This window comes from Vicia villosa, linkage group LG7 (genome assembly GCF_029867415.1).
Source record: "Vicia villosa cultivar HV-30 ecotype Madison, WI linkage group LG7, Vvil1.0, whole genome shotgun sequence".
Lineage (NCBI taxonomy): Eukaryota > Viridiplantae > Streptophyta > Magnoliopsida > Fabales > Fabaceae > Vicia > Vicia villosa.
The window spans coordinates 48754972-48768095 of record NC_081186.1 but is presented as its reverse complement, the minus strand read 5'-3'; the positions used below and the strand labels follow the sequence as shown (position 1 = coordinate 48768095).

The 13124-nt window shown below is 36.6% G+C and overlaps 1 protein-coding gene across 1 annotated transcript; it reads right to left on the bottom strand.

The window, feature by feature from the left end:
- Positions 1-5821: 5821 nt before the first annotated feature.
- LOC131618996 (uncharacterized) lies at positions 5822-7069 on the bottom strand. Its single transcript, XM_058890141.1, has 2 exons — positions 6330-7069; positions 5822-6206 (listed from the first exon to the last, which is right to left on the bottom strand). Exons 1-2 carry the CDS (start codon positions 7067-7069, stop codon positions 5822-5824), a joined length of 1125 nt encoding a protein of 374 aa, XP_058746124.1.
- Between the last annotated feature and the right edge of the window lie 6055 nt (positions 7070-13124).

Here is a 13124-nt window from a genome sequence, read left to right as displayed (position 1 = left end):
AACAACATTTCGCAGACGACATTCAAATGCAACTTCCAACATCTTTTCTGATCAAGGTAAGTGAAAATTTTCAGGGCATCTAAATATTCAATCATCTTCTACCTTCAGATTTCAGACAATCTCTTCACGTTTAAGAAGATTGAATAGGGGCAACTGTTATACCCCAAAATTTGCCTGCATCTTATTTCAAGAAAACTCCAATCTGGAAATTAAGAGTCTCATATAATCATGGATTTTTATTTCATCAAATATCCTGACATATGAAATACTTAGTTTTTAGAATTTTTCTTATACAGTAATTTGGCTTGCAGTTGAATTTATTCTCACGCAAACGCCAAATACTGTTTATTACTTCACACATGCTATTTATTTATTTACAGATAAATAGTACTGACACAATTGGTACAGAGTTAAATCTTTTTGCAGGCGCAGAATCAGGAAACTCAGACTGTACTGGTAACAAGTAGATTATTATTATCTTTTGTTTCCCACTAATTTTTGTACTATATTCCATTATTTTCAAAAATCTTTTCAAATCTCTTTTTCAAAAATCAAATCCTAACTTTATTCTCTACATCTCTCTTTTTCCCAACACTATCATACACTTTCTTTCAAATCTTATTTCCACTCAAATTTTCCTTTTGTACGGAATCACATCATTCCCCAAAGTCTCTATCCTTCTTTCCATCTCTATAAATACCTCTCATTTTTTCATAAAAATCTCACATCAAATTCTAATTCATCTCTCAAATTTCTACTTCATAATCCATCCTTTTCCCCGACAAAATGGCGAAGCGGTGGGAAACGTGTTTTCTTATGATCATGTCTTTCTTCTGTCTGCATAGCCCGGAACACTATGGACCTGGGATGCTTATGCTCCCAATCATCTACATGTTACTATTTGTAGCATGGGTTATCAATCGTCATTCTTAAAATTTGCCGTATTTCTTATTTCTTAAATGTACCGTTTATTCGTCGTACTGTTCAATATAGTATGTAATATTTGTACTGTCAGTATTAAATGTTGTACTATTTGTCATAATATTGCTTAATTACTCAGATAATATTTTGTGTGTTTTCTGCCAGTCAAATATTCATTTTTCTGTGCATTAAATGATTTTCAGGGTTATTATCGGTAATTTTGCCCGCATAAAGTAAATATTAGTTATTTATTATGTCTGTGTTTTTTTTAACAAGTCATGTAAATAAACTTTCATTTTTCACATAAAACAAAAACAAAAACAACAAAATAAGAAAATTAACTTTGACTGTTGATTTTTCACTCTAACTGCTACGTCAATACCTGAACAGTCAGTTGACAGGCAAACTTCTGGCAGTACAATTCTTAGTGTTTTGTACCATCAATCAAATTAATCTTTCACAATTCAAAATTCCAAGATTTTTGTTCTAGAAGTTTTCTGAATATCACGCGATTAGCAGAGACTCAACACTGCACAAAAATCAGGTACGCTTAATTGTCTCCTACACAAACAGTCCCTGACTAGGGTTTTCTTGTTTTTACAGGAGAAACAAGCTTTTGAGACCTCAAATGGATTTCATGCACATCCATATATCTCAAAGTACCATCATACAAATTTTCAAACTTCAATTCACTCAGACGCACCGTAAGCAGCTCAAACAGTCAACAGACGACCCGTTTGACCAAAAAGTCAACAGACAGTCAAAAATGAAATTTTTTGTCAAAGTCCATATTTTGTCAAAGGATTCATCATTTGATCATTGGATGATCATAATTCATCAAGGAAAGATCAAAAATCAACAAAACCCTAAGATTCAAAATTAGGGTTTTTGCCTGAAAAGTCAACTCAACTTTGACTGGTCATAACTCTCTCATCCTTCATCCAAAAAATTCAAACCAAAGCTCATTTTGAAGGAAATTCAATTATCTTTCAAATGCAATTGATCCCATGGTCATTGCATTCACCATTTGAAAAATATGACCAAAGACATTACAGGTCATTTTCAAAGTCAACAAAAAGACACTTTTTTCAAAAGGACACACAAGGAGCATCAAAAATCATTTTGACATGAGACCAAAGACATTGGTTAGAGGACTCTTTGAGGTTTCCAAAAAGTGAAAGATCTCCTTCATATGACAAAAATTGAGGGATTTACACCTTGTTGAAGTTGGCTAAATTTTGGGAAAATGCATGAAATCAACATTGCTCAAAAATGTATTTTTTCCAAATGAGGCCAAGTTTTCATGGTTCAAACATCATTTCCATAATATAATGGGCCTCCCACGATCAAGACAAAGCCCACATCATTTTTATCCATTTTTGATTTAATTTTATCACATATAAGATTAAATTTAAAAAGGAAAATGGAAGGATAATATATAGCTTACAATCTAAGCATGACTCATCAAGGAATCTTCAATTTTCTGCAGCCAAATGAAGTACAAGGCAAGAGAAGTAAAGAAGAGCAAGACTTGGTCAAGTTTTCAAAGATTTTTAATATTTAAAAATCAAAGTTTCAACAAAGCTCATCAATGCTTTTAGCTTAGTTTTTAAGCACTCCATGGCTTATAAATAGGCTAGCATACTTCATCAATGTAACACACACGAAATTAGAGCAAGGCATAACATAGAATCACTTCATATTTTCAAAAATAATCAAAGAAACTTCAAAATTCGAATTTAAATTTGCAGCTAGTTTCAAAGCAAACTAAGTCTATAGATCACTTCCTGGAACTTATTTGAGTAAGTTCAGATCCATAACCAAGTTCATAGAGGCCTGAAACTCGAGTTCTCTCACTCTCCGATTTGGTAAACTTTCATTGATTTCAAATTCAAATTTTATGCGTTGTTAACATGTCTCATGGTTATGGTTAAGTTTATAATCATCATCAGATCAGGTTTGAACCCTAGCATGAGAGTTCTAACGTCCTGAACATAGGTTGCCATTGCTAACCGTGAGTTTATGTTTCTCTTCGAATCTCTTAATACAAGTACTTTCAGTCCAAACTAACCTCACCATTGGATTCCAGACCTCGATTTAGGGGGGTAGGGTCTTCATTTGGTGTTTAAACTAACGTTTTCGCAGTTTTGGCAAACCACCTTGCCGGAGAAGACAACCGGAAAACACTATTCTGGTGGTCAGCAAGGCTAGGGCAGGGTTGACTGCATGCGTGGCTTCCTCCCTCGCTCCTATTGGATGGTCAATAAGGCTGTGGCATGCGTGGCAAAACGTTATAACATGATTGGTTCTGGTTTAAAACGTGGACCCCACATGACTTAAATTCAGAAAAAAAGATAAAAGAAACAAGTGGACTGGGCTTGTACGAAATGCTTTCTACACCCCTGGTTTCTGGCCCAAAAGCATCTCTTGAACTAAACTCAGTTCTTTTTCAGATTCACTTAATACACCCCCCTGCATGTTTTAATTAATAATCTCTATATTTTGCATTTTAATTAAAATCAACCAATCACAAAACACCAAAAATATCTTATTTTTTAGTTTTAATCTGATAAAATATTTATTTATTTTTAGGCATAAAAATATTAATATTTTATTTAAATTAAGGCTATTTTGTATAATTAATTAGTATATATTTATATATTTGCTTTTTAATTATTCTTAACCAATCAAAAATCATAAAAAAAATTGTTCTTTATATAAAATATTGTTTATATATTATAAACTAATTTTGTACATATTTTGAATAATTTTCTCTCTAAGTTTTAATTATTTGTATAATTATTTGTATAATTATGTATTAATTAGCTTAATCAATTTCAAATCAATTTCAAAAATTCCAAAAAAAATTAGTTTTGTTTTAAAATTAATTGACAAATATTTTGTACATATTTTAAACTTAATTTCTAGGTTTAAATCTATTTTCATCTTTTTTCTTCATTTTAATTTAATTAATCATGCATTAATTATAATTAAAATCAATCATAAAAAAATCCAAAAACATGCCTTTTATTTTTCTTGCAATTTAAATTCCTAGATAAATGTATAGGATGTCAAATTCATGTAAATAGGCTAGTTTACATTTCCTGCACAATCGATGTAATAGCGTAGATTTACTTTCCGCACTTTACATTTCCGCATTTTAATTTCCAGCAAATATAAACTGCGTGTATGTCAAAGATAAAATTGAACCGTTAGATCACTAACTTCAAAGATAAAATATCTGAATCTAATCACAATCACACTTGCACCTCTTAAGGTAATCCCTTCTCATTCTTTTCAAAATCAAAGTCAAAATTCTACTGTTTCGAGTACAAAATCGAACCTTTTGTTTGTATCCGGTGAAAGGATAGATTTTTAAAGGAAATAAGGATAAAGACCTTACAACTCAGGGTAGACCTCCTAGTTTGCTTGCTCAAATCAAAACAGACAAAATTCTCATACACTGTTGTTTTTCAAAACAAAACTTTCCAAAAAGACAATATTTTGTATACATCCAAACACGGATCATTACAAAGTTAACGTTCTTTTCAAAACATCTTTCGAAAGATAAACAAACATTTTGTATACATCCGCACAAGGATCATTACAAAGGTATTTGAAACCATATATGAGCATTCTAAAGCAATTGAAAAATGATCGAAAAACAAGTGAGCTAAGCAAACTTAAGAGCCCATGGATAACCATGGATACAAAGGGTGCTAACACCTTCCCTTTGTATAACCTACCCCCTTACCCAGAATTTCTTAAAGGTCTTTTTTCTGTTTCTTTTATAAACCTTTCCTTAATTGGATAAAATAAAAGGTCGGTGGCGACTCTGTGAATTTTCAAAAATGCGAAAGCATAAGCGATAAAAAAGAGTCAGTTCACGTATCTCTCCCGCTCAGAGGTATGGCCCAAAAAAAACGGAGGTCCACAGCCCGACACATCATCAAACAAACCATATTGTCTTACATCATTCTCAGTTCTCCTAGAGTTCTCGACGAGAACTCGCAAATCCTCTTGACCCCTAGTGACGTTAGCCAATGCCTCCATAAACTGTGTCGTCTGCGCATTCATCTGTTCAGTTAACTGAGTTTGCATCTCAGCCATCTGCTCCTGTATCTGCTCCATATGTCTTCGCTGATTGCTTCGAGTTGGATAGGAATGAATTGTCGTCTTAGAACACCTTCTGATAACAAAACAGCGAGACATAAGATATAAGACCTGCAAAACCTGCAAATGTATGACATGTATGACATATGAATGATATGCATGAATTTTTTGTGAGTTTTCAGGTATCCAAGAATTCATCCCACTTTCAGATAGGACATAGAAACCATGATACAAAATATAATTGAACAATGATCCACACACGAGAATACTTCAGCAAACAGCGTATTTCATTCAAACATAACTGCGAATTTGAGTTCGTACAAACAAAACACATAATCGTGCCACACAGTGCTCATAATGCACCCAAAAGAGGTCCAAAATATCAAAATACGACCCCATCCAACAATCCTGGATATGGGCAAAAACATCAAAAAAATAAACAGCAAATCAACACCACGGACCAAACAAATCCACTCCATAGCAGCACTAGGATCGTCTGATAACAAAATGAGTTCCTCCATCTCCTCTCCGTTGGGATCGGAGTCTTGTTAATTCCTCCTCAAGTCGAGCAGACTTGGCCTTCTCTTCCGCTAGCTATTTATCTGAATCCCGCTACTGCCTCTTGAGACTATTCTCTGACCTCTGTAACTATAGACACTCCTGCTACTTGCAATGCAGATCCTCCTTTAACAAATCGTAAGGACGCCTCTGGGCATTTGCTTGACTCGAACTCGCGCCTTCGACTTGCTTAAGCTGGTGCATTAACCTCATCTTTGCCTCTCTCTCTTTAAAGAGTCTCTTGTTCTCTTTCGTGCAACCTGTAGTTGGCAACCAAAGCATTCTTGTAAAGTTCTATCGGCACAAAATCGGATAGGATCAAAGGAGGTTGCTTTTGAAGTGGCGGAACTTTGTCATATGGCAACAACAAGTTTCCGACCCGCTTCTCAATCCACTCGACATACGGCGTCAGAGCAAGCGCGTCTTTCTTCCCTAAATGAACTCCATAATGCTTACGGACCTTTTTCCAAGCCACAACTATCCTTCTCAATTTTTCCGGATCCGACCCCTTCTCAAAATAAACCGTCTCTGCTACCAAATGATATGCCGGCTTGTCCTTCAAGGTGTACCCCAACTGACGCAAGGATACCACGGGATTGTAATTGATGCAACCCCTAGTACCAACCAAAGGAACATTATTGAACTCTCCGCACCCGACAATCACCTCGAAAATGTTAATTCAGTACCTTTGCCATTGAATATCATAATAAGTAAGTGACATAATCCTTTGGGTTCACTTGAGTGTCTCTCTTGTTTTCACAAAAGGTCCTTTGCTGGGTAGCAAAGAGAAGAACCAGGTGAACAACAACTGAAGGAAACAATTGATAGCACCACCACCTTTCTCATATTGGGAATGAATGGCATAATAAGTATCAGCCAACAATGTAGGAACGGGGTTCTTTCCCATGAAAAGGTGTACCGCGGTCGAATCCACAAAATTGGGAACATTCGGGAACATCACAATCCCGTAAATGGCCACAGCGAGAAATGCATTGTACGCGTTCCAATTCTCTTTCCCAAATTCCTCTTTAGCTTTTCTTACTAAGAACTTCAAAGGGAACCCCGAAACTCCATTCGACTTCCAATTATTGGATACTTCTTTTATGCTCAAATAAAGAGCAGCAGAGATTGACTTGATGTTCACTTCCTTAGGAATATCGATGAATGGCACTTCGTCTTTTATCTTGAGATTAAGAATAATGGAGTACTCTTCCAATGTCGGAGCCAACTGGTAATCCTGGAACGTGAAACACCTCATTTCAGGATCATAGAATTGTACCAAAGTTTGCAAAGCAGGAGTGTCAACCACGGTTTCCAACAAAGTCAAAATGTTCCCATAATTATCTGTGAAACTCTTCAAGCAAAAAGCAGTCATCAACGAACTCAAACCCTCTAATGCGGTCAAAGGCTCTCGGAAAAAGCTGTAGGTGTGCGTATGTCTCTTAGCTTCTTTGACAGTATCAGTGGGAGTGTCCATCTTCAACTTGAATGAACTCTTGAATATCCCTGAAAAACATGACATGCAAATGCTTGTTATTATTTTTTTTCTGCGTTTCTTTTGGAAACAAACATGCTATTATGCAAAGTGGTGGGACTTATTGCTGCCCACCAGGCACTCTGGACTTCCGGTAACACACATAGTACAAGGTCAAAGGTTCGGCCCCAAATGGTATACCACACGGAACATGGAATGTCAATCCACGGAACCAAAACCCATAGTCAACAACACACTAGAATAGAACACAGACTACCATTCGGACAAGAACCATAGTACCCCACGAACAGGAACCAATAGTACACTCGAACAAGAACGGCGGTAACCCACGAACGAGAACAGCGATAACCCACGAACAAGAACAGCGGTCACCCACGAACAAGAACAGCGGTAACCCACGAACAACAACAGCGGTCACCAACAATGTACCTGTTATATGATCATGATTCCCTCCTCACTCACAGGTAAAATCTGTAAGTACAAGCCTATACTCATTAAGGAGTTTTCGATTCATGGAAAAAAATCATAAGTGAGCAAACACAAAAGCACAAGTGGATGACTCAAGGAAAATCAAGTTTTGGCTATCTAAGACAATGTAGGTCGACCTACCCTGTGTCAAGGTCAACCTATAAATCTCAAATTACTCAACATATGGTTTTGCATCAACTAGGCCGACCCAGTGCATCATTTGGTCGACTCAAATTAAGGCAAACAAAGAAGATACAAACATGCCACTGTTAGGTCGACCCACTCACCTTCCTAGGTCGACCTAAACTGAAGGAATTTACACATGTCACTGTTAGGTCGACCTACCCACACTCCTAGGTCGACCTAAACTGAAGAAAAGTCCCAAGAACGCATTTCAACTGACTTTAGGTCGACCTAAACCTTCAACAGGTCGACCTAACTGGCAACAACTGACTTTAGGTCAACCTAAACCTTCAACAGGTCAACCTAACCGGAAACAACTGACTTTAGGTCGACCTAAACCTTCAACAGGTCAACCTAACAGGTCAACCTAACTGGGAACAATTTCAACTCAACTAAAACTGCTTCTGTTAGGTCGACCTAATCAATAAAACAGGTCAACCTATCTTCTCAAAAAGGCCAAAATTGTTTGTTTGCTCTGTATCAATACACCAGCTCCCATATATATTCTTTTATGTCATTTATTGCAAATTAACACCAACAACTGAAAGAGACACAAAGGCTTCTCATCTTCGATCTTCTTCTCAACTCCAACATAACTACACACAATCATTTTTGCGTTGAGGGTTTGCGATCAAGATCGATAACGTCCATGGAACGGAATTGAAGATTCCTAGTGGGTGAAGATTTGTGGGGTTTTTGGTGAATAAAATCTGCGGGTTTTGTCCTCCAAGATTGGTGAATTTTGGGGGTTTTTATCAAGAGGCTTCATCAAGGATCCAACTGAGTGTGAAGATTGAAGAACAAGGGTTCAAGCAATTCAAGACACTGCATAAAAGGGATCAAAGTGAAGCTCTTGGAAGACCTTGATCTGGCTCAAGATTAAGGGGAAAGAAGATTCAAAGGATCGACAAAATTGGTTTATCGTTTATCGCTTTGTTATCTTCTTTGTATAAACTACTTTCAATAATAATGGAAGACTTCCCAATTCCCGTTTGGAATTGGGGGCAGATGTAGTCGTAGCGAGGACGATCGACGAACTGCCTGAACAAATATCGTGTTCTTATCGCTTTTATCTTTTCATTTACGTTTTGTTCGTATTTGGTTATAATTGCTAATTGATCAACGATTCAAGTGTTAAAATTGTGTATTAAGAACTTGTGTAAACATCACAATTCACCACACATTGAATCACAATCAATTTGGATATTATCACCAAGTGTTTGTCCTTTTGCTTCATCCATTATTAAAGCATTGCAAACAAAGTTTATCAAATTAGAAGTTAATCGTTTTTCATTAGAGCAACGAATTGATTTGATAACCTATTCTTTCATTGTTAATCCCAATTATTTTGTGGTTTTATCACATATACAACCTTTTCAATAGCGGTCCGGAATAGACGCGAGTCGATCCCGAACCGCTTTCGCTTAAGTTTGAAATAAATCCGAAAAACTCTGAGAGATCTATTCACCCCCTCTAGATCCTTAAGCCTAGCGTCTAACAAGTGGCATCAAGAGCTCTGGTTTATTCCGTGCTACGTGAAACACTTATTGGAAAAATGGCTTCCGGACCTAAAGGGGATCACAACAGAGCTCCAGTTTTCAACGGTGAAAACTATGGCTAATGGAAGGATTGTATGTGCGTTCATATCAATGCCATTGATAGAAACATCTGGGCAGCAATTGTCAATGGTCCCTTTCAGATTACCATGACAAATGCAGCTGGTGCCGTTGTTCCAAAACCAGAAAATACTTGGGATGCTGAAGATGAAAAGAGATATGGATACGATTGGAAAGCGAGAAACATTATAATCTCAGCTCTAGGAGTTGATGAATACTATCGTGTTTCCCATTGTAGATCCGCTAAAGCTATGTGGGACACATTGCAAGTTGCCCGTGAGAGAACGGATGATGTCAAACTACCTAGAATCAATACGTTAACTAAAGAGTTCGATCTCTTTCACATGGAAGAGGGTGAATCCATCGAAAACATGCAAAAGAGATTCGTACATTTGAAAAATCGTTTAAATTCCCTTGATAGACCTGTTTCCAATGCAGTTGCTACTAACAAAATCTTGAGATGTTTGAACAGGGAATGGCAACCCAAGGTTACGGCAACAAAGGAAGCAAATGATCTAAATACCTTAGACATCACCACTCTCTTTGGTAAACTAGAAGAACATGAACAACATCTTAAATGCCTTGACATGCATCAGAAAAGGGCAAAGAAAGATAAGAACATGGAGAAAGAGGTAGAGAAGAAGTCAATAGCTCTAAAAGCTTCAAGCTCCAAGACCTCAAAGCAAGAGCTAGAGGATATTGATACTAGTGATGATGAAGATTCGTATGATGAGGAAATGAGACTGTTCGTGCGAAGATAAAACAAGTACATAAAGAAAAATAGAGCAAAACACTCCGGCAAAAGCTTGATTAATCATAAGAAGCAATTCGACATGTTCAAACAAGGTGAGAATAACAAAGGAAAAACCAAAGGTCCTTGTTTCAATTGCGGCAAAGATGGTCATTACAAACCGGATTGTCCATATCTCAAGAAGGAGAGAGACAAGAATCAAAGAAAAAGTCACAACAAGTCTAGAAAAGCTTATATAGCATGGGAAAGTGATTCCTCAAGTGAATACTCATCAAGCGATGAAGAAGAATCGGCAAACTTATGTCTTACGGCTCATCAACACAAGAAAAAGAAACGTGTAAGTCATCTTAAACCTGAACTTGTAGATAAGGTATCTCATGCTCAATTAAAATTAGCCTTTGAAGAACTACATAGAGATGCAATTGAAGCTTTCAAACTTTTGGCCTCAAATAAGAAAAAAATTTCATATCTTGAATCAAAAGTTGAGAAGACCGAAAAGGACATGGAAGCTTTGAAACAATCTATGCTAGATATTCAAAAGGATAAAATTGAGGAAGATCCTACATCATGGTTTGGTTGTGAGACATGTCATATTTGGCAAAAAGAAGTGAGAGATCTAAAGGCCAAATTAGATAAGGCTCTACAACCAAAAGTGACCTTTGCGGTTGATCTAAATAAGTTCAAAAGATCGTATACTCCTTTATATAGTAAATATACTTTTGTACCAAAAGTATCAACTAGAAAAATAACAGACTCTCATCATATTACTTGTCACTATTGTTGCAAAAAGGGACATACCATTGAAAAATGCAAATTTAGGAGGATTTTAGTTCCTAAAGGAGTATTTCAATGGTTGCCTAAGTGACAGTTTATGTACTCACCACCTAGGACCCAATGAAGATTGGGGACCTTCCGCTCTAAATTAATTTTGCAGGAAAAATGCCTTGACATTGCCGAAAGGTTGTGGTTCCTTGATAGCGGATGTTCAAGACACATGACGGGAGACATATCACTCTTTGTTGAGTTCCACGCAAAGAAAAAGGGGTATGTCACCTATGGAGACAACAATCGGGGAGCTATACTTGGTAAAGGAAGTGTAGGTATATCTTTTGATAGTGCAGGCCCATCTACTGAAGACATTGTCAAAGATAAGGAAGACGAAAGTGAAAGTGTTGCAAAGGAAGATGCTAAGAAAGAGAAAGATGAGTCTCATGATAGTGTTGAAAAAGAAAGCATCTCAAACAATGAAGAACTTCCTAAGGCCTGGACAAATGTAAATGATCATCCAATCGACAACATAATAGGGGACATCTCAAAGGGCGTGACAACACGCTCCAAGATAAGTAACTTTTGTCATCATTTTGCTTTTGTTTCACAAGTTGAACCGAAAAACGCTAAGGACGCATTACTTGATGAGCATTGGCTAATGGCCATGCAAGAAGAATTAAACCAATTTAAACGGAATGATGTTTGGGACTTTGTCTCTCATCCGGGAAATCATCAAGTAATCGGTACTAGATGGGTTTTTCGTAACAAACTTGATGAAAACGGAGTTATCACTAGAAACAAAGCTAGATTAGTTGCTCAAAGTTATAATCAAGAGGAAGGTATTGATTATGAAGAGAGGTACGCTCCCATAGGACGTCTCGAAGCTATTCGTCTCTTACTTGCTTATGCTTGTTCAAAAGACTTTAAACTATTTCAAATGGATGTTAAAAGTGCCTTTTTAAATGGCTATATTAATGAAGAGGTCTATGTAGCTCAACCACCTGGCTTTGAAAATTATAAGTATCCAACTCATGTTTATAAGTTGAAACGTGCTTTATACGGCCTCAAACAAGCCCCTAGGGCTTGGTATGAACGGTTAAGCAAATTTCTACTTAGTCAAGGATACTTTAGGGGTAAAGTTGATACCACCCTCTTCATTAAAAGAAAATATAAAGATATAATTTTAGTTCAAGTTTATGTAGATGATATAATATTTGGGTCAACTAATGCAAAACTTGTCAAAGAATTCTCTAAGCTTATGCAGAGTGAATTTGAGATGAGCCTCATGGGAGAGTTGAACTTCTTTTTTGGTCTACAAATCAAGCAACTTGGTCATGGAACTTTCATAAGTCAAACTAAGTATTGCACAAAATTGCTTAAGAGATTTGGAATGAGTGAGTCAAAAGAAATTGACACACCTATGGCAACAAATAGCAACCTAGACAAAGATAAAAACAAGGTAAAGAGGTAGATGTGAAATTATACCGAGGCATGATAGGCTCTCTATTATATCTCACAGCTTCAAGACCGGACATTATGTTTAGTGTTTACATGTGTGCAAGATACCAATCTTGTCCAAAGGAATCACATCTAAAGGTCGTAAAAAGAATTCTACGATATCTCCGTGGAACTACTACTTATGGCCTATGGTATCCTAAAGGGAATGAATGCTACTTGGTGGGATTCTCCGACTCCGACATTGCTGGATGTAAATCTGATAGAAAGAGTACCAGTGGGACATGTCATCTATTCTCAAATCCATTGATAAGTTGGCACAGCAAGAAACAAGTGTCAGTCGCATTATCTACAGCTGAAGCAGAATATGTAGCTGCAGGAAGCTGTTGTGCTCAGATATTATGGCTCAAGACGCAGCTCATTGACTTTGGTATTAAGCTTGATCGTATACCTTTCATGTGCGACAACACTAGTGCTATCAATTTAAGCAAGAATCCAGTCCTACACTCACGAACCAAGCATATCGAAATAAGGCATCACTTCCTAAGAGATCATGTCGAAAAAGGAGAAGTTATCTTTGAACATATAGAAAGCAAGAAGAAACTAGCTGATATCTTCACCAAACCTCTTGCAACCGAGCAATTCTTCACCATTCGCAGAGAATTAGGGATATTAGATATCTCTAATTTGAGCTAAATTTTTGTTTGTTTATTTAATTATTTTTAACTCTATACTTTGATTATGCTCAAGCTAACACTTCTCTTAGTATGAAGATAGTACGAAGTCAATCAAGGAT

What these genes read in the sequence shown, in the direction of transcription:
- LOC131618996 (XM_058890141.1), bottom strand. Translation starts at nt 7,069, where the DNA reads ATGGACACTCCCACTGATACTGTCAAAGAAGCTAAGAGACATACGCAC. An exon ending in AAAACAAGAGAGACACTCAA is followed by an intron (nt 6,207 to 6,329) that starts GTGAACCCAAAG and finishes GGTTGGTACTAG; the next exon opens with GGGTTGCATCAATTACAATC.